Source organism: Petaurus breviceps, unplaced genomic scaffold (assembly GCF_028583685.1).
Source record: "Petaurus breviceps papuanus isolate PSGF00001 unplaced genomic scaffold, PetGlider_PUasm1.0 208, whole genome shotgun sequence".
Taxonomy (NCBI): Eukaryota; Metazoa; Chordata; class Mammalia; order Diprotodontia; family Petauridae; genus Petaurus; species Petaurus breviceps.
Window position 1 is genome coordinate 22,102,388 of NW_027185852.1, and position 24,571 is coordinate 22,126,958.

At 51.9% G+C, this 24,571-nt stretch overlaps 2 protein-coding genes across 5 annotated transcripts in view; one reads left to right on the plus strand and one right to left on the minus strand.

The window, feature by feature from the left end:
• Window positions 1–2,438: 2,438 nt before the first annotated feature.
• LOC138165323 (large ribosomal subunit protein mL37-like) lies at window positions 2,439–16,351 on the minus strand. Its single transcript, XM_069093519.1, has 7 exons — window positions 15,962–16,351; window positions 8,625–8,808; window positions 8,410–8,525; window positions 5,738–5,923; window positions 4,729–4,886; window positions 3,311–3,514; window positions 2,439–2,644 (listed from the first exon to the last, which is right to left on the minus strand). Exons 1-7 carry the CDS (start codon window positions 16,314–16,316, stop codon window positions 2,567–2,569), a joined length of 1,281 nt encoding a protein of 426 aa, XP_068949620.1. The 5' UTR covers window positions 16,317–16,351; the 3' UTR covers window positions 2,439–2,566.
• Window positions 16,352–16,465: 114 nt separating this feature from the next.
• The window catches only part of LOC138165324 (NADH-cytochrome b5 reductase-like), a 40,897-nt gene continuing 32,791 nt past the window's right edge, over window positions 16,466–24,571 (plus strand). For all 4 annotated transcript variants that reach the window (XM_069093524.1, XM_069093520.1, XM_069093522.1 and 1 more), the window contains exons 1-4: window positions 16,466–16,561; window positions 20,176–20,386; window positions 22,582–22,730; window positions 23,444–23,531. In XM_069093524.1, the coding sequence (XP_068949625.1) occupies window positions 20,192–20,386; window positions 22,582–22,730; window positions 23,444–23,531 (432 nt within the window). In that variant the 5' untranslated portion in view covers window positions 16,466–16,561; window positions 20,176–20,191. The remainder of the gene's footprint in view (window positions 16,562–20,175; window positions 20,387–22,581; window positions 22,731–23,443; window positions 23,532–24,571) is intronic.

Here is a 24,571-nt window from a genome sequence, read left to right on the forward strand (position 1 = left end):
CACTTCTGCAGCATCTCTTGTCCATTTCACTTCTGCAGCATCTCTTGAACTTGTCCCCTTCTCACCTCTGACACTGCCCTGACTCTAGCACAGACCCTTACATCTCATTTAACCACTCACAATAGCCTGGACTATTTCTCCAAATGTCCCCAGCTCTGGAATGCTCTCCCTCCTCATCTCTGCTACCTAGCCTTCTTACTAAAACCTCACCTCCAGGAAGCCTTCCCCAATCCTTCTTCATTCCAATGCCCTTCCTCTCTTAATGACTTCCTATGTATTGTAATTTATTTGTACGTTTGTTTGTTGTCTCCCCCATTAGACTGTGAGCTCTATGAGGGCAGAGACTGTCTTTTGCCTCTTTTTGCATCCCAGGGAAGCTGGGGGGTGAAGATGAGGAGAGCCTTCCAGATAGTCATTGTACCGTAGAGAGGAGTAGTCTTAGCCTTAGAAAACTGGAGTGGTGAGGAGACCTGTTGGGAAGAGCTTTCAACCTCTAACAGAGGGTTTTGTAATTGAACCCGGAGGTGACAGCAGGCCAGAAGAGTTGATTGAATGACGGTCAGGGATGATATGGTCAGACCTACCCTGACCACAAGAAGGGATTCTGCAAGTTTTCTGGGAAGATTAGAATCCCAGAGCTCAGCAAGTGGGCTGAAGGCCTGTTTGTCTCCAAAATGCTTTTTAAAAAAAGGAAAAAAGACCAAATGCAAGCAAGTTCAGACTGGATGGCACGTGAGAGAAGGCATGGAGGATGTTATGTCTAGAATTTTCCCGGCTGCTCTTTCCAGGGGAACAAAGGCTTACTCTGATTGTTTATAGCTGCCTGGATGGTACCTTGGCTTCCTCTGGCTGCTAGCCAGGAAAAAGCAATAAAGTCACAGCAGCTCCCTTGCTCAGGCCTGAGCTAGTACGTGTGTGTACACACACACGCATGCACACACAGACACACACGCACACACACAAGCGCTCGAGCCTTGGAGCTCTCAGCCAATGAGCAAGACTTCTCTTTTAAACAATATCAGAAACACAAGACAAGAAGGAATGGCTCGTTTTTGTCTTTAAAACACTCACCCCTCAACCTGTCGTAGTGCCCAGTTTCATCCTAGCATAACTCTTACCAAAATGCTGCACGGGCCAGCCAGAAGCCCCTCCAGTTGCTCCAGAAGTGCTGCCCTAGGCGTGCACCAGGGAGGAAATCCTCTGGCTGTCCAGCTCCTGCACCCACCAATGAGAGCAAATAACAGGATTGGGCTTTGCCTGAACTCTCAAGTATTGCCTATGCTGGGCCAGGGGCTTCATTTCACACTGCTCCTTCACAACTTATGAGCTTTCAGTCTTTCAAGAGGGTCTGCTAATCCTCGAGGCAATGCAGTGTGAGGGAGAACCCAAGATGGTGAGTCAAAGGACTTCAAATTCTGTTTTTCTTATTTTTTTAGCTGGCGAGTTGATGCAGGCCCCCTCCTTCTCTGGACTTATGAAGGGATCAAACAACTGGGTGATCTCTATACAACACGGACAGGTCTGACTCGCCCCATAACCTCTCATTAACGATTACAGTCATAACAATGGCCATTTTGGTCCCAGTTAAGATTCACAAAATCCTTTCACTCTTTCTCTCCACAAGCAGATCTAATCTTTACAGAGCACTTTGAGGTGGCCAACACTATTACCCCCATCCTATAGGTGAGGAAGTTCCTAATATTCCCATGGTGCTTTAAGTCACTCTACAAACATCACATCTGTCCCTTGGATAGCGACATCAGGTACCGATCATCTCCACTCTAAGTTGAGGAAGCGGATGCTCAGAGGGGCCAATGACTTGTGCAGGGTCACACAGTCAGCAGAATGAGGCATAGGGTGGGGAGGGTTGGAGGAACAATGCGACAAGGAGGCTTGATGCTGGGCGTCTGCTCTCGTGGCACCATTGGCTGGACTATGCCTACCATCTCTGTGGGAGATCTCAGATCAAGACAAAGCAGCAGGCATAAGAGGGCGGCTCCCCTCCATTACTGCTGACTAATGAGGCTTTGCTTAGTGATCCTAAGAATTCAGGCAGGAGCAGAGGCACACGTGGCCATTTGGTGCCCTCAACCAGCCCCAGCTCAAGGTATCTGAAGCCAGGAGGCCTAAGGGGGCATCAGTGGCAATTCCTGTAGCAGTCTGACCCTCCCAGCACACAAATGCCCCAGATGGCTTGGAACAGTGCCCACCAGTCTGGGCTGGCGGTCCCCAGCAATGACTTTGCCAGTATACTCACTGCCCTCCCAGAAGGCTCAGCACGCTCTTTGCTATGCCTGGATGCATTTCCTGATGGGACAAGGGACTGGGCACTCCCAGCTAAAGATGTTAAGAAAAAACAAAATGGCTAGAACGTTGTTTTAAGTACCAGTCTCACTGGCTGCAATGATCCTGAAAACACTCAAATTAATGACAAGCTCAAGGATATAAATAGCTTTTTATTCTCATCCAGGAGATTGGGTCCAGATGTGGGCTAGGGCGCCTGCCAGGAGTCTAGGGCTGCCTCTGTGTTCCCACCAAAGTCTTCGGACAGGCCAAGGGCTGGCGCTCAGGCTGCACCGTGCAAGTACATTGCTAAAAACTTCCTGAAAGTCCTGGGCTGATAATCAATAATTCCAGCAGGCTCCTGGAGAGAACACACAGAATCACTTTTCTGTTATCCCACTTAATGGACGTAAAGAAAACAAAGGTCAGTTTCGCAGGGCCTGAAGAAGGCTTCTTTCTCCAATGCTGGCCACCCCTCCCCCAAGAGGCAGAAGAGTGGGGGCCAACAAAGACACTGCTACCGGATTCCTATGTGAACAGAGGGCCTCAGTTTCTTTGTCTGTACAATGGGGGACTTAGCTGGTCTTTCTCTGAGATGCCCTTGGAAGACTCTACCTTTCACCTGCACAGCTTGCTGGTTCTCTCTCTAGTGACAAGGCTCGGCCCACTTTCTTCTCCCTTTCACTGAGCTCCCTAGCAGGGCACCCAACCAGGATCATCTCAAAGCCGAGAGAAGTGCTGAACTGAGGGCCAGAGGCCCCTGAGCTGCTGGGTAACCTTCCTTTCTCTCTCTCTAGGCCCTGCTTCCTCTCAGGTCTATCAGGTTAATGCGGCCAAGGTGAAGGGGGCTTCAGGAAGGGGGGAGCCCTTGGAACCTCATCCTTTACACGTCCCTTCAGGGTAGGATTTCTGCTCCTGCCCATTTGAAAAACGAGACAAGGTGAGGCCTGGAAAGTGGCCTAACACTCTTCCCATGTCACACACGAGTGCGGCGACAGGAAGGGAACAAACCTGTCTTCACACTTACCACGACGACTTTCTTTTTAATGACAGTAAGACATCGAAAATGCTGATAGAGAAGCTGGTCAGAATCCATCCAGACAAGGTTCTTGACTCCCTCGTTGGAATCCAGGTCTGTTGTGTTCAGCTGGAATACCATGAACTGGAAGACTCGGCCATCGGTGCCAACACTCTGCACCACGAGGGGCTGCTCCAGAACCCGAGGCTCCTCCTGAGGAAAGAGGGACAAGCAGAGCCTTGGCTCTCATGGCAGGCAGCCAGCCTGAGCAGGCGGCTTTGGCCTGGCTCCCACAAACACCCTTCCGCTTGTCAAATGGCTGGCTCTCATGGCAACTGAGGAGGAGTGTGGAGGTGGGCCCAGCTCTCACTACATCCAGCTGATACGCTAGGGTCTCCTTCCCCACAGGTCAGAACATCTGCTCTCCCGCTCCACCCTGCCTGCTGCCCTACTTGGCAATGGCATCAAGCTGGCCCCAGCCAGGCCCAGAAGAGATTCCCGGGCAGGGGCTACTCAGAGTCAGGGGTGACAAGCAAGGAAAGAAAGGCAGGGGCAGAGCCAAGCCCGAGTTCCTCCCAGGCACTGAAAAGGTCCCTTGCTCCTTGACTCATTTGTCTCTGTAGCCTCCCAGAGCACCTGGCAAAGGGCTGTTGACTGAAGGCAATCAGCCCAGTAAAGGCTCCAGCTGAGCTGGGAATGCATCCAAGAGTGTCTAGTCTGGCTGGCAACCAAAGATGCCCAGAAAGGGCCCTTTCCCCAGCCTTAGGGTCTCCAGAGAGCACTGTTAAGGGGACACCCCCCCATTCCAGGTCTACAACCTAGTTCCAGATAGACGGAAGAAGCCAGGGCTTAACCCCACTCAACCAGTCTAACCCCTCACAAAAACCTCAGGCAACAGATGTGGGAACAAAGCTTTGGGCCTCATGCTCCCTGGTCACAGGGAGAACGATGAGGCCAAGTATCCTTCCTGGCAGTGCTGCCACAAGCTAAGGGGTTCCAGTGTGGCTCCCATTCAGCCCCTCAGCCCCTCCAAGAGCCCAGGTCAGCTGGGCTTTACCAGTGAGGAGCACCCCCAGCCCTACTCTGAGGGCCTTGGCAACGCGGCCCTCTGGACTCCAGCTCCCTCAATCACTGCACAACTGCTGAAACGGGGTACAGCACCCCAAGAGGGGGCTGCACCCAAAGGGGCAGGAAGGGCTCTTCTAGCACTGCAATCTGATGCTCTGCTCTCATCAGGCCTGCACAGATGCTGCCAGGCTGACACACACATACACACACGTGCACACACACACACACACACATACAGACACACACACAGACACATAGACAGTCAGACACACACACACACACACACACACACACAGCCAGCTTCACTGGTGGCTGCTTCCCCAGCAAACAGGCCAGTAAGAAGACAAGAGAACACGTACCCCATACATAGCCCGGGCCTGAGCCAGAGCATTGCCAAAGGCGAACATGATCATCTTGGCTCGGAGCTGCTCCGGTCGAAATCGAGCCCGGCGTCTGTTGGCCGCCTCTGTGAAGTACACAGTGTGCGGGTGGGGGTAAGGGTAGCCTTCGTGAAAACCTGGAACATGGAAAACATAGAAGGTGGGCTGGGTGACTATAGCCACAGGACCGAGGCTGGGCTGTTCAGGGGCAGCACTGGCCCCTTCCCCCTCGAAGTCTCGGCCTTGCTCCATGGTACAGCTCAGCACTTCTCAGGACCACTGGTGAAAAGTGAAGAGATGAGGAAAATGAAGTGATGGAATGACTTCTTGGGGGCAGGGGAGGAGCTTCCAGTCCTGTGATCCCCAACATCTCAGAGAAGCATCCAGGGCCCCGTGGGCAGGATGTCAGAGGGAAGACCCGCTGCAGCTCACCGTGAGGTGTGCACCTCCACAGAATGACAAGAACAAAGACAAAAGCACGGGCCTAACTAGAGAGGTGTCTGAGAAGAATCCCTGGAGTCCCCAACAGTACATGGCCACTCCTCCTGCTCAATGAGGAAGAAGGATGGGAAAATCCTAGTGGGGACCAAGGATTCCAGAACAGAAGGTGCACTTTACCCAGTGGTCTTGTTTGTGCCAGTCTGGATCACCCACAGCCTGAAAGCCCAGACTGCCATGGGCTTGGGAGGGCAGTGGCCAGACCTTCCAGGAGGTAAGGCTCCAGGAGGCCGTCTTCTTAGGGACAAGCTGCCAGCTGTACTGCACTGCCCCACCCCACCCCACTTCACCCCACTTTACGGGTCCAATTCTGGCATAACCCCATATCTCATCCTCTAAAGTTACTATGTTTCTATCTGGACAAGAAGAAATATATATAAGAGTGGGAAAGAAGAGCCTGACCCTTGCCTCTCCCCCTCCCAGCCTGTTCTACCTGGCCTCCAAGCAGCCCTGCATGTAAATGAATGGCTGCCCCTTCAGTTCTACCAACCTGAATCCTCTCTCACATCATAAATGTCGCATTCATGAAGATTAATGGTTGGAGCTATGGGGTAGAAGGTCTCTAGAACATGATTGTCTGTGGCGTGGACCTCTTCCTGAGATGCGATTGGCAGTAAAGGATCCTTGGCACTCAAACGAGTCCCATTAAGACCACGGATCTGAAGGAAAATGGATTCTGTAAGGAGAGAAACAGGCAAACAGCTAGCTTGCTGTTCAAGCACAACATGCATTTATGAGGCCCTCACTGAGTACAAAGAACAGGGTCATATGTTAGGGGAGATCCAAAGATATGGGCTTTGCCCTCAAAGAACTAACAGGCTAGCCAGCAGATATGGTCCATACACAGATAACTAATTCATAATCTATGTGCGTTAGCTGCCTCTGCCTCTGTCCTGGAGTAGATGGAATATGGGGCTGGCAGTCAGCAAGACCTGGATTCAAATCTTACTTCTGACATACTAGTTGTGGGACCTTAGGGAAAACCTCTTCACCTGAGCCTGTTTCTTCATCTGAAAAACAAGAAGGAGAATGGAATGAAGCTCTCTGTAAGGTCCCTTCCCGCTCTAAATCCAGTCTCCTAGGATGAACCCCTTGTTCCCAGAAGGCTCACTTTGTTTGGTAGACCACTTGGCCCAATGGAGAGCCTGAGGCACAGCACGGAGAAGCAGGAATTATGAAAAGACTATGAGAAAAGCCTTCAGCGCCCAACCTCATGCGACCTCGTCCAGGATGTGAAGAAAGGCTTGGCTACGATCTGCACTGGTGGGGGCGGGGAAGGATGCATACTCATATCAGGAATCCAGCCAGGGAGCCAGTCAGCACTTACGGTTTCCAGGGCCCAGAGCCCAGGGGAGGCCAAGTGCCTTCTCTAGTCAAGCCTTTTTGCTCAGCTCAGGTCCTGGCCCTGAAAGGGCAGTGGGCTCCAGCCCCATCTCAACAGGAACTGCACTCCCTCCAGACTGTTCTCACTGATGACCTCCTCCCAAGGTGAGCAACGCCATTTAGTAGGGAGGGTTTCCCTAAGCCTAAGCTTCAGATACCTCTCTGTAGCTTCCAGTCAATCCTCCTAGTTCTACCCTCTATCAGAGAACAAGCCCCATCTCTCTTTCACATGACAGTCTTTCAGACACCCAAAAATAATGTCACTTTTCTCTAAATTTTCTTTTTTTTCCAGGCTAGACAGCCTTGGTTCCTCCTAAACAAGTGATTCTGATGCTTGGTCACCCTTCCAGTTGCCCTCCTATGGATGTGTTCCAGCTTGTCACTGTCACTTCTAAAACATGGCACCCAGAGCCAAGCCCAAGGCTGGCCAGGCCCTGCAGCCACCACCCTCCTCGTTCTGGGACACCTCAACAGTGCCTACCATCTGAGATCCTGTTTTGCAGCTCTTTGCCTCTAACACTGCTCTGACTGCCCTGGAGAGCACCAATACTTTGTCCTTTTGAGGTGGCTCTGATCAGTGGAAAAAGCCAAGTCATTTGGAGCCAAGTGAATGCAGTATCTCAATCAGGTGGGAAATAGTTGTTTCGAAGGAACAAAAAACCTCAGTACTCAGCAGTGAGACTGATAGTCTCTTACGGCTCATAAACAGGCTTTGCTGGGAACTCCCCCAAAGGAGTGGCCCAAGCAATTGTAGCCATGCTGGGAAAAGCCAGGCACTGCCCAAGGAGGTGGCCCTGAAGGGCAGAAGACTTGTGGGGACGGAGTCTATGAGGCTTTTAAAAAACCAGCCTGGCTACTTTACACCTTGTAAAATGGTTTTATTTTTTTGTGGGTCATTTTACCACTCTGTGACTCAGTTTCCTCCTCTGTAAAATGCAAGGGCAGGAAGAGAAGGTTCCCTTCCAAGATAACTCAGTGACTTCCTGTTTCCTGACCATAGGAGTAGGAAAGACAATAACTGTCCCCAGACTTCCGGTGACCCTGGGTAGTAGGGCCTCCCCACAGACCACACCCGTGTGGTTTCTAATTCAATCCTCAACACATCCCTCCTCTGTGACTACAGGGAGTAGAAGAGTTTAATTAGAGGCAACATTTGAGGTTTGCTATTATGCACTTCTCTGCTTAATGAGGTTCTAATTGATTGAGGGCGCCAAGCTTTCTGTCACTCCAGACTCCTCTGAACAGGCCCCTTGCAGCAGAGGCTGCTGGGTGCTCTGGTCAAGCAGCTTCTCTCTACCAGGAAGGATGCAGAGTCCATGGGATCTTGGCCATCTCTGTTCAAACCCCCAAAGTTTCCCCTTCCTACCAGAGGTCAGGGCAGGGAGGGAAGACTGGGCTGATGAATGAATGAATGAAAGTTGTGATGGGAAGCCCCCAGAATGAACAAACATTTAGTTTGCACCTATTAGTGTCAAGGACTGTGTTAAGTGCTTAGGGACACAAATACCAAACAAAGCCCTCCAGGAATTCAGGTTCTAATAGAGGCTGATGCTCATCCAAAGCATTAGGAGGGCACATCTAAACCCATGAAGCAACTGGTCCAAGGGCCCACAAGGAGGGAGCAGCAGGGCAGGGACTGGAATCTGGGTGTCCTGCCTCCCACATCACACGCCCCACCCCCATAACCATCCAGATAAGAAATCTTCATTGACCTATTCCACAGAGACAAACTGAAGGGGGAAGGGGGTGAGGCCCCGGGGGAGCCCCAGCAACACTGACCTCGACGCCATGAGGTTGACAGCGTGTAGTCCCTGGCCTGGATCCTCCTGGTCAGAGAGGGGTACTGGGGAATCTTGGTTTTACACAGCTGTATTAGATTGTCCATAATGACAGGGCTTTGGGGGAGAAACAACAGATGTGTAGTGAGTGGAGTGGACAATGTAACTCTTCTTCAGTCAGGAGTACAGCAGGGCCATGTGCTTCTGCAGGCTTACCAGTACGTCTCTCTCTTGGGGATGTCCTCAGTGGAATGCCAAAGGCGTGCGTGATAGATGGCGTTCTGGACCTGCTCGTCCTGGTTCTCGATCTGGCTTGCTGCCTCTTCAGCCAGCCTGAGGACCCTCTCTGGGAGGCCTTCTATTAACTTGGACTTGGTGAGCCAGAGTGCTTGCTTTACACCTTGGGCGGGGATAGGATTCAGCAAAAGAGACAATTAGGATGGAAGTGGCTGCTACAAAGGGGGCATCAAAGAGGAGTTCAGGTCCCACCCGGCCTACCTCTAAATTCTACAGGTGCTTTGGGGCTCCCTATGAAAGGGGGAATGGGGTGACAGCCCCAAATGGCCCAGTTCAGCTCTCCTGGGATCCTATAATGGGGGAGGGGAGTGAGTCCAAGGTGGGGAGGTCCAAGCCTCTGGCCAGATGCTCCTCTTGCATCACGTAAAATGCCGTACTTGGTTGGCAGAGCCTGGGCAGTGGCTTTTGACAGCAGGCCATTTATTAAAGTGAGAAAGCTGCCACAAGCTTGCTCAGACTCAGGAACAAGTCATGAATTAAACATCGAGAGCCAGGCTGAAAGTGAGTCTCAGACACCTTGGAAGGACCGTTATCAGAGAGCAGGTCATGTCTCTGAGTGGCACAGGATGCTGTGGAAGGCATCAAAATCAGAAAGATGCCCCTTCCTTTCGAGGGCAGAGGGCAGGTTTCCTAACTTAAAGACAAAAGCTCTGAAATCAATCTGAATATTGGCAGAGTGAGCAGGTCTACTCCTTCATGGATAATATAACGAACTCTTATGGTGGGCACCTCCCAATGCCATTGGGATCAACTAAGAGTATGTAAGTGCTATGAAATAAGAACTATCACATTTATAAGTACTCCTAGTCTGGGAATCAGGAAAACTGAGGCACAGCCCTGGTCTGGCCATCACCCCCAGACTTGGAAAAGGATCTCACGTCACAGCTAACGGGCTATGTCTATGTGGCCAGGGAGGTCCGGTGAGGTGAGGCAGATCCCTCTAAAGCTGAACATGCTAGGACCTGAGAACTCCCTCATCCCATAGATGAGAAACTGAGGCTTCCCCAAAGTCACACCAAGTAAAGCAACAAAAACAGCAGCATTCAGACACACATCCTCTGCCTCCAAACCCTATAGCCCAGGGCCCGTCTCCACATCCAGCTGTTTACAGAGGTACCCCATCAGAAACCTGGGAAATCACTGGCTGGCTTGTTTAAACAGAGGAAAAGTGATTGTTCATCAGGTTACATTGTGGAGAAGCTCCCAGAATTCGACCAATGTTCAGACTAGGTAACCTGGAGGATCCCGTCCCAAAGTCAGACTGCTGCCTTTGGCTTCCTTCCCATTCAAAGAGAGATGGTATAGCACAGTAGATAAATGGGCTGGATTAGAGACAAAAGACCTGGGTTTCAGTCCAGTCACTGACACAGGGGTGACCGTGTCAAAGTCACTTACCCTTTCTAACAAGTAACAGACAAGTTGTTAATCTGCATGAGTGGAGTGAGTTTTCATAATGGGAGCTCCTCACAACAATTAAATCACTAAAAGCTGGGACCCACCCCCAAGTTACACAATCACATTAAAGGCTTGAAGAGGTGGAAGGGGGTTTCTAGGTCCCAGGAGCATAGGATCTAGAGCTGGAAGAGCCCTTAAGGTCATTTAGTGAAAAAACTGATGCCCAGAGCCAGGCGACTTGTCTGGGTCACACCAGGTAGGAAGGAGCCAAGGTGCCTCTGAGTGCTGATCTACCCCATATCCCTCTAGTCACGTCCTGAAGGAGGAGTCCCCTTTACAATGTCCCTAAGGGGCTATTAAAGTCCCTGTGGGGGGCGGAGTCAAGATGCCAGGGTAGAAACAGGACCTCCCCGAGGCTCCAGCTCCCACCTTCCCCAATCCATGTAAAAGGGGACTCTGAACAAACTTTGGAGCTGCAGAACCCACAAAATGACACAGAGAAGCTAACCTCCTGCTGAGGACAGCCCAGCAGGAATCAGCCAGTGCAGCGCTCTGGGAGCCGAGGAGAGCCCAGCCCTGCGGAGACCAAGGTTTTAGCCCCAGGGCAGGTCTGACCAACCACCGGCCGGAGGGACTCCAGATCACCAGCAGGTGTGGCTGTTTCCAGAATTATCAACACATAGATGCTAAGGACAAAGTGAGAGGTCAGTGCAGTGTGGACTTTGGGATCCAGTAGTTGGGAATGCATCGGCCTCTTCCTTGGGGGCGAGAAGCCGCTGAGACACTGCATTAGCACCCCTTGGCAGCTTCAGCTCCTGACCTGCAGAGTGCAGGGAACCAAGCACCAGTCTGGAGGGTAATCACTCTTGCTTTAACCTGCTTGGATCTGGATTGCAGTCTAGGGTGGAGGTCCTGGGGTGTGTATCCAGCTTGCCAGAGGGTGTGGAGGCTTCAAAGAGGGCACCCAACTAATACCTCCGGCAGCTGAGAAAACCCAGTATTTGGGACGGAAGCTCCCATCTGGTGACAGAGTCCTACTGTGGCAAAAAGCCCAGGAGTCAAGTGACTGAGGGGCGACATGACCAGGCAAAGGAAGCAAAACAAACAGAAGATTCCAACATTAGACTCCTATTTTGGGGACAAAAAGGTTCAATGCATGGAACAGGAGGAAGACAGTGAAGTCAGAACTCCTGCACCAAAAGCTTCAAAGGAAAATACGAGCTGGTTACAGTCCAGAGAGGACCTTAAGAAGCAGATAAGAGAAGGGAAGGAAAAATTGGGAAGAGAAATGAGAACGATGCAAGAAAATTACGAAATGAGAGTCAACAGCCTGACTGAGGAAAATCACACCTTAAAAAACAGACTGACTCAAATGGTAAAAGAGGCTCAAAAAGGCAATGAGGAAAGGAATGCCTTAAAAAGCCAAATCTGCCAGATGGAAAAAGAATCTCAAAAGCTCAAAGAGGAGAATCATTCCCTCAGATTTAGAATGAACCAAAGGGAAGCTAGTGCTATTAAGAGAAATCAAGATGCTGTTAAACAGATCCAAACAAATGAAAGAATAGAAGGCAATGTGAAATATCTCATGGGAAAAACCACTGACCTGGAAAATAGATCCAGGAGAGATAATTTAAAAATTATTGGACTACCTAAAAGCCATGATCAAAGAAAGAACCCAGAAATCATCCTCCAAGAAATTCCCAAGGAAAATTGCCCTGATGTTTTAGAACCAGAAGGCAAAACAGAGGTTCAAAGAATCCACTGATCACTTCCTGAAAAAGATTCCAAAAAGAAAACTCCTAGGAATATTATAGCCAGATTCTGGAATTCCCAGATCAAGGAGGGAATATTACAAGCAGCCAGGAAGAAACAATTTGAATATTGTGGAAACACAATCAGGATAACACAGGATCTGGCAGCTTCTACACTGAGGGATCAAAGGGCCTGGAATATGATATTCCAGAGAGCAAAGGAGCTGGGATTAAAACCAAGAATCACCTACCCAGCAAAACTGAGTACCATGTTTCAGGGGAAAATATGGTCATTCAGTGGAATAGAGGACTTTCAAGCATTCTTGATGAAAAAAAAAAAACAGAGCTGAATAGAAAATTTGACATTCAGATACAAGAAGCAAGAGAAGCTTGAGAAGGTAAACAGGGAAAAGAAATCAGAAGCCACTTACCAAAGTTGAACTATTAACATTCCTACATGGAAAAACAGTAATTGTAACTGATGAAACTTTTCTCAGTATGAAAATAGTTGAAGGAAATAGAAATATATATATATATATATATATATTGGAGGGTATACGGGTGTATGAATACATATGTGAATGTGTGTATATGTGTTTACAGGTATACATAGATAGAGGGCACAAGTCCAATTTAATAGGAAGGGATGATACTTAAAAGGTGAAATTAAGAGGTGAGAGAGGAATATAATGAGAGGAGATGGAGAGAGACAGAATGGGGTAAACTATCTCATTTAGAAGAGGCAAGGGAAAATGGTTACAATGGAGGGGAAGAATAGGAAGGCAAAAGGGAATGGGTCAGCCTTATTCTCATTGAATTTGGCTCAGGGAGGGAATGAAATACACACTAAATAAGGTATATCACCCTACAGGAGAGTAGGGGGGAAGGGGATGAGAGGGAGGATGATGGAAGGGAGGGCAGGAAGGGGGGGAGGGAAGGTGGAAGCACCCACTTTTGAAAAGGGACGGGATCAAAGTAGAGAATAGAACAAGTGGGAGATGGGACAGGAGGGAGGGAAATATAGTCAATCTTTTACAATATATCTACTATGTTAATGTTTTGCATTAGCTACACATGTACAACCTATACTAAACTGCTTATTTTCCCAGTAAGGGTTGATGACAAGGGAGGAAGGGGGGATGGGAGAAGATATAGGAGAGAGTAGATTGGAGGAAGGGGTATCCTGTGGAATTTTTATTTTGGGGTGGTGGGTAGGGGAAAAACGGGGAGAAAATTTGTAACTCCAAATCTGGCAGAAATGAATGATGTAAATCAGAAGTTAATAAAGCATTTGAAAAATGAAAATAAATAAATAAATAAAGCCCCTGTGAATGCCAGCTACTGAACAGTGGCCACCTTCAGCGAGAGGGAGCACTGCCCTCTCTCCGCAGAAAGCCCAGTGCTGGGGGCACAAAGAGAGGTTAAACACAGTGCCCAGAGAAGCGCTTCCTAATCTGGAGTGGAAACTTTCCTCCATGGAATTCTCTATGGATTCAAGGGCTACTACCTCGGTCCAAAGAGAAAGTCTAACTTTCTGTCTACATGGCCAGAAGGCCCGCCCAATGGTCTCCCCTAGGCCAAACAATCTCCGCTTACATTGGCTCCCCATGTTATTTTCCCTGTTATGTCCATGGCCTTTCCCTCTTCAGCTCACCCTAGAGAAGTACCCTAGCCTGACTCTCCTATGGACTTCTGGGGAAAGAAGAAGACAAATCAGAGAGTGGAGAATGCCGCTCACAATCATGCAGTGTCTCTGGTGACTTCTACCTGCCACAAAGAACAGCCTGGGAACCAGAGAACCCAGTCTCAGTGCCAACGCTTTGCCCTGTGACCCTACGCAAACCCTTCCCTGACTCTGGATCACAGTCCCCTCCTCTGTAAAAGGGGGAGGGGGCACAAGAGACTCCTGGGTCCCCCCACCAGGGTCACTGCACATGGCCTGCTCACACTGATGTCACAAGACCCTGAGCACCTGCCATCTCACTGGCTCCTCCAGGCTCCGTGAGATAAGCAGGAAAGGTCTGATCATTTTTATTTTATGGGGGAAGGAACTAAGGTTGGCAGTGAGGACAGGAAGCTGTGACAGAGCCAGCCTCCTAGGACTGAACTACAGCACAGAGACTCTGGGACACTGGGCTTTCAGATCCTCAGAATGGCCAAGTGAAGGAGACCCCAGAGACACTCAGTGCAGGCCCCTTCTATCTGCAGAGGAAGCTTAAAAGGGGCAAGGTGACAGTACCCAGGTCACACAGTGTGCCAATGCCACTGCCCAGAACAGTGCAATTCAAAACATGCATTAAGTACCTACTAGGTGCACAAGAACAGAGCAAAACTTTCCCAAAGGAGCAAACTGAGCCCATAGACATTAATCACAGCGTAATGGAATCACAGTGTGAAGAATTCTGGATTCTGGAGTCCAGAGACCTTTAGGTGCCCTGCCTGGGGTTGTTTTCTATGAAAGGGTGGGCCTGGATGATCTGAGACATCCCTCCCAGACTCAGGATGCCTCCCTGCTGTCTCATAAAAACCCTCTAGTACATGGCACCTTTTTCTGCAGGGCAGTGATCAGACTGGCGATTTCATTGGTAACTCCTGGGGAGGCAACTCCTCTCCCCATGCAGCTCTGCACCCCCTCTACAATCTAGTGTGAGAGGGCCATGTGGGGCACTGAGAGGGTAAATGATGGGCCCAAAGTCAGAGGTGGGAATTTAAACCCAGGTTGGTGGCAACTCTGCCTGGAAACAACCCTTCCCATTTGTAAGACACCTACAAGCCCTGGTACGCCAGGGTTCTCTGGTCCAGCTCCTGCATGTGGAAGATGAGAAAGCACAGAGGTGAAGAGGGAGCCCTCCAAGCACAGGGTACATACAGGAAACAGCAAGCAGTCATGGGCCACACTGCCAGGCCCAAGCAGGAAGCTCTGTATGACAAGCTTGGAGGGAGACCACCACGGGCTGTCAGGGCCAAAAGGCCAAGCGTCCAGAGGAACAGATCCAATCTGGGATGAAGGAACAGCAATGCAGCTGCCATGCGAGGGACCAGAGGTGGGGAACCCAAGCAGGGAGGCTGCTCGATCCTTCAGGAAACGGTGGCATCACTGGCAGAGCTGATGGCACAGGGCAAGTGCGTCACAGGGCGAGTGCTGTGGGCCATGGAAGAGCAGGCCATTCCAAGGCTACAAAAGGCCCACGTCACCCCCCCCCCCCACCATGGCTTAGGTGCCATATAGTCAATCAATGACCATTTATTAGACACCTACTATGTGTAGGCCCCGGGCTAAGCCCAAGAGATACAAAGAAAGATAAAAGCTGCCCCTTCCCAATCCCCTCTGCCAGCACCTTTGTACAGACAATGCAGAGAAAAGATCGCTGATGCTGGGGTTAAGAGCCTGGGACAGGCTTCTTGCAGAAAGCGGGATTCCAGCTGAGAAAAGACAGAGGCCGGGGCAGCCTAGAGGCGGAGAGGAGAGGGAGGGCACAGTGGGCACGGGCACGGGTGCTCTGAGCCGGGGATGGAGGCCAAGAAGAGAGTCTGGGAGGACGTAAAACAGCTGGGGGGGGGGGGGGGGGGGGGGGCGGGTATAGAGGCCTGTCAGCCCCTGAAGATCGTACTGGACCTGGAGGTGAGGAGCCGCGGGGAGCCCCTGAGCGGGCGGGGGAGTGACCCGGTCAGGCATGATTCCAGGAAGGTCACTGACAGCCAGGCCCAGGACGGACCACGGGGGGAGGGCGGGGCTCTGGGGCCTGGGACAGCGGGGGAGGCGGCGCCCCAGGGGAACAAGGAGGTGGGGGGCACGCAAAAGGTTCAGGGTCACGGCTCCGCAAACCACCCCCAACCTCGAGATGCTGCTCTTCTCACCCCACTGCGGAAAGGCAAACAAACAGGGGCCAGAGCTGGCAGAGGCCGAGGGGGGCGGTACCGGGGCTGCGGGGCTCCGCCCCCTCCGGCCTCAGTTTCCCCATCTGTAACAAGAGCCTGAGGCGCGAGATCGCAGCTCCTGCACCCGGGGTCAATGGGAAAGCAAAGGGGAGAAGATCGGCACCGCGCTCGGCAAGCCTTCGGCTGTGGGGCCTGAGCCCCGGCCCACCCCCGGCCTGCGGCCTCGCTCACCTTCCAGCAGGCGGGAGCGCTGGTGCATCATGTAGCAAGGCTCCTCGCGCCGCAGGGGGTGCGTGTCTCGCGGGACCGGCCGGGGCCGCCTCGGGTCCTCCCAGCCGCGCTCCCACGGCGGGAACACGGGCCTGGCCAGGCCGGGCTGCCGGTGCTGAAGGCCGGCCCACGTCACGGGCTCCACACCCGGGATCTCATACACGCGGTCCAGCGGCGGCGGCTCGCGCTTGCGCGTGGAGCGCACGCCCCATTCGTAGGCGCTACGCCGGGGCCCCCCTGGGTCCAGGCCACCCCGGGGAGCCGCCTTCGCCCTCAGCGTCCCGACCGCAGGACGTGCACACAAGGCCGCCGCCATAGTGCCCACCGCGAGGCCCGCCGGGAGCGGAGTGCGCGCGCAGCCTGGGCGGGGCGAGATCACAGGACGCAGAGCAGCGGCCTCCGCAGCCAATCGCCGCTGGCTCAGCTCTCTTTCCTCCCGCCCCATCCCAGACTCAGGCCCCGTAAGGGAGCGTCGGCGAAGTACGGCCCACGCCCAGAAAGGGGCGGAGCTCAACAGAGGGGCCCGGAACTGCAGTGAGTGCTTCGGCTCCGGAGCTAACGGTATGTGCGAGAGGAGCCCCGGGGTTAGCCTGGTCGACCCCCGGGGGCGTGCGGAGCTAAGCAGTAGGAGTGGCTCTTGGGTGCGGGGAGATCCCGGATCCCCGACTCCCGATCCCCTCCCAGGCCCAGTCTTCCAGCCCAGCCGCGGGGACTCAGAGCTGGGAAGGACCCCAATCCTCTGTGCTCCTGACCCCCAGTGGTCATTGGCTAGAGGCGGCCAGTGCAGTGCCCGGGTCCCAGCTCTTCCCAAGTGTTCCGAGGGCTTAGGGAGCGCGCCTCTCTCCCCAGGCTGCCCTTGTGGCCCGGGCTCCACATGCTAGGTGGGCTGATGGCCCGCCCGCGGTCGGCGTGCGGAGCTCCTGGGCTCGGCGTTAACAGGAGGCTGGCCCTTCTCGCCCTTCCGCCCTCCCCCGCCTCCCGCGCCCAGACAGCGCCCGCCCGCACACGCTTAATGAAATCTGGGCCCTCTGATCGCACAGCGCCTGCATCTGGCGCTCGTTTAACCCAGAGCAGCCGTGCGGGGTCTCCAGTGCAGAGCCCGTTTGACGGGCGGTGACACTGAGGCTTGGGCATTCACAGCTGCCCCACCTCCTGGTCTGCGGCCTCTTTCGATTGTCAGGGGATGCTGAGCTCCCCACTGGGCACCTTTCTCATGGACTTAACTGTGTTGTGGACTGTGCAGAGAGAGAGAGAGAGAGCCACATTTGTATCAGTCATTTCCCACTTTAATGCATCCCAACACTCCTTCATAACAAAGAAAAAATGAAGTGAAATGGAACAACCAAGCAACTTCTGACAGATTATGCAGCATTCTGCACCCATAGGCCCTCACCTCTCTACTTAGAGGAGGGAACTATGTCTCTTCATTTGTTCACCAGGAGAAGGATTGGCCATTGCATTTAACCTGAGTTTAATATTAAAACTTTTTTTAACAAGAGAAAACATGGCTTAATGATGAATAGAGAGCCGGTCTCAGAGCCAGGAAGAGGTAAGGAACTCACTACCTATCAAGCCAAACCTTGGCATATCCAGACACACACACACAGATGGATGGATGGATTTCAGCAGTTCTAATGGTTGGGAAATTTTCTCCTTAATATGTGCAACTCTTCCTGGTCCCTGGGGCCTCCCATTTTTATTTTATTTTTATTTATTTTCTTTTTGGAGGCAATTGGGGTTAAGTGACTTGCCCAAGGTCACACGGCTAGTTTTTCTGTTAAGTGTCTGAGGCTGGATTTGACCTCAGGTCCTCCTGACTCCAGGGCCGGTGCTCTATTCACAGCACCACTTAGCCACCCCAACCATTTTTATAAGATCACTACTTTCGTTCTGGACCTTTGCTTTCATTCATATAAGGAGTTCCCAATGGGAAAATTGCCTCTACCTTGGAAATCTGTTATTGTTCTGTGTCATCCAGTCTTAAAGAGCTATTTGAAGCCCTGATTGAAACATTAAGTGACTTTCTCTGGATCCCATAGCCCTAGTATGTGCCAGGGGCAGGACTTGAACCCGTCACCCTGACTCCTATGCCTGGACACTATCTGCTTAGCCACGCTATCTTTTAGATGGCTTTGAGTGATATAAACTCTACGGCCCCTACCCTCACTGAGCCCCAGTCTCCTCATCTGTGAAATGGGGGTGATCATGCTTGTCCCACCTACCTCTGAGAGTTACGAGGAAAGCAGGCACTGTGTAACCCTGAAAGGGCTGGATAAATGGAGGCGGGGGTGGGGATTCTTACTGATAGCATTTCTCAGAAGTGAAGCTCAAAGGGCCGAAAAAGAAAGATTAAGGGGAGCCTTTTGGAGGCAAGTGTGGGAGGGAGGAGGTTAATCATTCCCATCCAGTCTGGATCGCTGGCATTGGCAAGGCTTGGGAGGAGTGCTCCAAGACTCCTCTTTCACGTTGCCGGGAGGCCCTGCTTCTGATTTCTGATTTGCATTCAGGATATTAATGGTGAGCCTGGATCTGCAGGTACAGTGATTAGACATGGCTCCTTCTACATAAATGGTGGCCCTCAAATGTAAATACTCGGGAATCCAGATTAATCCCAAACTTCCTTCCATGGAAGAAGCCCAGAATAAATCATCAATTGTGCCTCAAGCAGCTTAACTCTTCCCTCACTATGCCCTCCCAGGCAATAGAGTCAGGCCTGGTTGCTGATAGCCACCTCTCACCTCTTACAGTGTCTCTTGGGTCATCCACCCCTCCATCAGTCCATTCATCTATCCATCCATCCATCTTTCCATCATGGAATCGTAGCTCTAGAGTGGGGAGTGATCTGAAGCCATTTAATCTGGCCTCCTCATTTTAGAGATGAGGAAACTGAGACCAAAGGCTGTGGTCTGACCACAATCCTCCACAGCAGCGCCTCTCCCTTCCCCCCCGCCCCAGGCCTTAGTGTTCTCTCTTTCCTCTCCTGTCCCTTGTTCTGTCCACCCCACACTAGAATGTAAGCTCCTTGAGGGGAGGGTGGCTTCATTTTTCTCTGGATCTTCCAAGCCTAGCTCTGTGCCTGGTCCAGCATTCCATGCTATAGCCAAACCACATAATTTGACCTTGGCCCAAACTCATCCTGGCCTTTCCTGTTCCCCTGCCTTTGGCTTATACTGTCCCTACACCCAGAATCTCCTTCCCTCCAGGGCCACCCATTGAAAATTGAAAAAAGAGGAGTTCATGCTCCTCTTTCGTGGAGTCATAGAAGTAGAGAAGGGCCTTCAGAGGCCTCTGGTCCAAGCCCTACTTATACATGCCCAAGGCGAGGACTTCCAGCCTCCTCATGGAGCCCTTGCTCCTCGCCTCCCCTGGGACAGCTCTCGTGGTTAGGACCTTTGGCCTGACATGGAGCTGCCTTCTGGAATCTTTGGCTGAGCTGGAAGAGACCTAGAAAGTCGTCTAAACAAACAGACATTTTGGGGGTAAGGAAAACAAGGTTCAGAGAAAGCAACATTTGACCAGCATCACACAGCTAATCCTTGGTGGAGTTGGGACTTGAACTCAGGACTCACCTCAAACTGTATTTTTGTTGTTATTTAGTCTGATTCTTTGTGACCCCGTTTGGGGTTTTCTTGGCAAAGATACTGGAGTGGTTTGCCTTTCCATCTCCAGCTCATTTTACAGAGGAGGAAACTGAGGCAGGCAGGGTGAAGTGCCCAGGGTCACACAGCTAGGAAGTGTCTGAGGTCCAGTCTGAACTCGGAGTCCTCCGGTCTCCAGGGCCAGTGCTTTATCCCCAGCACCACCTGCTACAATTACTTTCATTTCAATCCAATCCAGTTTAATTCTGGCGCTCTTTATAAAGCACCAGCTAATGACAGATACTGTGCTGGTACTAGAGCTGCAAAGACCCGTAGGAGAGTCCCTGCCCTCAGAGAGCTTATATCCTATTTCAGGGTTCACAGTCCTCATCTCAGAAGTCAAGTCAGCAAACATTTAGTAAGTAGGCGAGCACAGGCCCGTGTAGATAGCAGGCGCCTAATAACTGTTCAGTTGGATTGTGCAGGACACTTGAGTGGGGTCTTGGCAGAGACTTTCCTGGCCTGGTGTGGGGAGCTCACCCCCACCACTGTTCTAAGCGGCTTTGCTCACTTCCCTCCCCCTTCCCCTCTGAGCAGGTTCTGTCTGCTGCCGATGGAGGAGGAGAAGGAGGAAGATGGCGATGAGGAAGCCTGGCTGCAGCTCCGGCCCGCTGAACCGTTGCCTGCCCAGTGCTGCGGCAGTGGCTGCAAACCCTGCGTGTTTGACATCTATTGCCAAGAGCTGGCCTGGTGGGAAAAAGCCTGGGCCAAGAAAGATAAGAGTCTCCTGCGGAGAAAGAAGGAAGAGGTAGGAAGTTCCCCAGGACTGTCTCCTAAGGCACCCCACCTCCCTCTGCACGTGGGGTGTCTGGCAGCAGCAGGTTTGGGCCCCATCCGCCCATCTGTAAAATGACCCTAAGGTCCCCTCCAGCTCTGGATGGAGGAGCCTGCAGGCTGCCCCCACCCATCCTTCCAGGCCCACCTTTGGTATCACTTCTTCCTGGGACCCTTCCCCGGCTCCTTCAGACCACAATGAACTCTCTCCTCTGACTGCAGTGGCAGAAACGTACCTTTCTCATATGCTCATATGAAGCAGAGCTGAGATCCCAACCCAGATTCCTGCTATATTTAGAAAAGTTTACCTTTTAAACTTCAGTAACAATTCTAACAATTCCCTGAGTGCAAGAGAAGATTCAATGATACTTGTTGCTTTAGTCTTATGGCAAAGAGGCCCAGCCATGAGCAGACTGTTAATTCCTCTTCTTTCATTCCCAAGTCCCCTCACCTTTGGGGGTAGATCAGTGGATGGGGAGAGAGCTGCTCTAAGAAAATGAAAATACTCTGACTCAGAGTCAAAAGACCTGGGCTCAAATCCCTGCTCTGTTGCTTTCTGCCTGTGTAGCCATGGGCAAGTCCCTTCCCTTCTGTGTGACAGAGGTGGGTCTTCACCAGGCCTTCCCGGCTGCCATGATGGTCTCAAGGTGCTCAGTCCCTGCTGTGTACCACCTTACCTTGGCATTAACCACTTGTAATATTAGATCATTAGAATTATTTGTGCATGGGTTACTACTCTGAACTCAGAACCATAAGCTCCCAGAGGGCAGGGCCTGTGCCTTTCCAGATACTTCTCCCCTGCCCCTTCAGCAGGTCCTTGTCTTCTTTCCCCAGATTACCTTGTATTTATTTCAATGACTCAGCAAGCATTGATTACATATGTGGGCCCTGTCCTTAAAGAGCTTACAGTCTAATAGAGGAGATCATAGGTACCAAAATCCGAAGAAGGAAGGCAACTTTTGAGGAGAGGGCTTGAACAGGCAGGGCCCTAGGAAAGGCCTGCTGTGGAAGGTGGTGTTTGAGTTAAGCCCCAGAGGAGATCAGGGATTTGGAGCTGTGAATATTCCAGTCATGGGAACAGCTTTTGCAAAGGCAGGGAGGTGGGAGATCATACCTCATCCTGAAGAACAGCAGGTGCTGGAGGGGACAGTCTCCTGAGAGGCTAGGAAGGGATCAGGTAAGATGTGCAGGTGGAGGGTTTGCCTTTGCGAAAGGGCAGGGAGACGAGGTGAGGGAGGAGACAGTGGGGGTGGAGGGAACCCTCAGGAAAAGACCTGCAGTTCCCAGGGGAAGTGTGAGAAGTTTGAGGGGAGGCGAAGGTGGGGAAGCAGGGTATCCAGCCATGATAATAGCTCATGCCCACTGTGTGCTAGGTCCTGCGCTGAGCTTTACAGAGAGCCCATCTGATCCCCACAACAACCCTGGGAGGGAGGTGCTGTTATCACCCCTCTGTTTTACAGATAAGGAAACTGAGGCATACAGGGTTAAGTGACTGGCCTGAGGTCACACAGGTAGTAAGTGTCTGAAGCCAGATTTGAACTTGGATCTGCCTGACTCCGGGCTCAGGCTCTATCCCCTGCACCATCCAGCCAGGCTGCTAGAAGGGACCGCCTGGTATAATTGGTTGGGTGGCCAGTTGGCACAGTTCCATCACTTTCTCCAGCTCTGGATCCCGTGGTGGGAGTGCTCCAGGGTGGGGGCTGGCAGATAGGCCATGACAAGGGAACCAGGGGCTCAAGCAGAAAAGGTAGTGAAAGGAGGTGTAAAAATGTATATCTCTGTATTAAAAGCTTCATACATATGTATTTATGAATGGATACCTGTATATGTCACACCCATGCATGTGTATATCTGTGTGATGCATTATTGACACATGCATGCACATATATGAAAACACACACATGTATGTATGCAGTGCCGTGTGGAAACAAGCAGTGTGTGCGTGTGTGGTTCTGAGTGCATGCGTGCATGTCTGTACCGGTGTATCCACACACAAAATAGCCAGGGCATTGCAGACACACGCACGTGTGCGTGCACACACATCTCCTTTGCCCCGTGAGGACACTGCCTGCCCCGTTGAGTCTCCACAGAGCCTGCGCCCGACACACACACCTAGTGGGCCCTTCCTTGCTGTAGCTCAGCTAACCGCCAGCCCTTTGACTGTTGCAGCCTCATTCCGCCAAGCTGAGCCCAGAAGCCTTTCAGGCCTTCAGCATTAGCGCTGTGGAGCCGCTGACAGATGACACCCGCCAGGTCCGCTTCGACCTGCCTGGGAACGAGCCTCTGGGGCTGAGGCCTGGGCAGCATCTCATCTTAAGGTAAGGAGCCTGCCCTGCTTCCTGAGCCGGCCTGGCTCAGACAGAGGCTCATGCCTCCGGGCTGAAAGGTCTCGGCTGCCACAGCAGCTCCCTGGTTTCTCCCATCCTTTTCACTGGCCTGGGAGAGAGGAGAGGCTTGAGTGTGGTCTTTAGAAGGGAAAAAATGGCCAAGAACTAATCATGGCCTAAAACACAGGAAGCAGGTGGGAGGAGAGAGGAGAGACTGATCCCACCCATCCATCACCCCAGAACAACCCTGAAAGATAAGGTTCCCATTTTTACAGATGAGGAAACTGAGGCAGACAGAGGTTAAATGACTTGCCCAGGGTCCACTAATGAAGTGTCTGATGTACAATTTGAACTCGGGTCTTGCAAACGCCAAGTCCACTGGGCCATCTAGTTGTAAAATGGGAGGAGGAAGTTAGACCAGATGGCCTGGGGGTGGGGTGGGCTTCTAGTTTTGAATCTATGATCCTGGGAGCTAGAATTTGAGTCTAGGTCTTTTGCTTTCTAATCTAAGTAAAATCAAGCCGAGTGGTGATTTTGCTTCTTTGCCATCCCCAAATGAAGGGCTTTGCTTCTCTGTCCATTGCCCTTTCCTCACCTCATCACTCAGATGAGCCTCCAACATCCCCCAGTAAAGGGCAGGGGCCTGGTGAGCCCCGCCTGAGGTCTGGGGCCCTTCCATGAGCCCCTGCCTTCCTCTTTCCTAGGGGGACCGTGGATGGCTTGGAGATTCAGAGAGCCTATACACCCATTAGCCACGGGAACTCTGAGGGGTATTTTGAAGTTTTAATTAAGGTAAGCGTAATTGCGGCCTCCGTCCGTTTTGTTCCCTGCCCAGCGAGGGGCAGCTGCAGTTCTGCTGGTGTGTCCCATGGCTCCTGTGCCCATGAGGTCATGGCCTAGCTGGCTCCCCAGGAAGCTCCTGGCTTCTGGCCAAGGGCTCAGAGCTGGCTGCTTTTATGGAAGGCAGGATCAAAGCAGGGGCCGTAAAGATGTCAGATCTCAGCTCATTCTGTAATCGAGCCAGAGGAGAGAGCCTGGGTGGCCGGGGCTGGGGCAGCAGCAAAAAATGCCAGCCCAGCAAGGTGGAGGGATCATGGGGTCTGACACCTAACGCTGAAAGGGCCCTGGTGGCCATCTACACTGACACTCCCCACCCCCATTTAACAGAAGAGGAGACTGAGGCCAGGGAAGTTAAATGACCAACATCAGAAGCAGGATCATCATTTAGAACTGAGAGGACCCTCACAGTCCATCTGGTCCTAATCCCCACACTGCCCTGTCCTTCATCTGAGGCCCAGAAAGGTTAAGCCATATGCCCAAGGCCACACAAGTAGTAAGCGTCAGAGGCACGGAACCTGGAAAGCCAAGTAGTCTGAAACCCTCCCCCGCCTCCTTTTACAAATGAGGACATTGAGGCCCAGAAAGGATAAATGAAATACCCAGCATCATACCACTGCCAGCCGGGGTAGGATTTGAACGCAGATCCCCTGACCCCAGAGCCAGAGATCATGTATATACCTACTCATGTTGTCTCTTCCTTTAGCATGGAAGGTCCTAGAGGGCAGGAACTCTTTTTGCCTTTCTTCATTCATCTCTCTGGGACTGGCGCATAGTAGGCCCTTAATCGATGCTTTTTTAGATTGCTGTTTTGCTTGTTCTGACCCAAGCCTCAAGGACAAGCCTGGGAATTGTCCTCTCCCTCACAGCTCCAGCCCTGCTGGCTCGATCTCCCAGAGCCTGCCGCATTATGGGAGTACCCGATTGGTCTTGTCTCTCTTAGTAGCTTGCAGACTCCCTAAAGAGGCATCTGGTGGCTTTGTGGAGGGGGCACT

Bases quoted from the DNA above. Each gene is read 5' to 3' on its own strand.
- LOC138165323 (XM_069093519.1), bottom strand. From the start codon at position 16,316: ATGGCGGCGGCCTTGTGTGCACGTCCTGCGGTCGGGACGCTGAGGGCG. The intron at 8,809-15,961 runs GTGAGCGAGGCC...TCCCCGCCCAAG, and splicing joins GCGCTCCCGCCTGCTGGAAG to GTGTAAAGCAAGCACTCTGG. The intron at 2,645-3,310 runs GTAAGTGTGAAG...TGTTCTCTCCAG, and splicing joins TTAAAAAGAAAGTCGTCGTG to GAGCCTGCTGGAATTATTGA.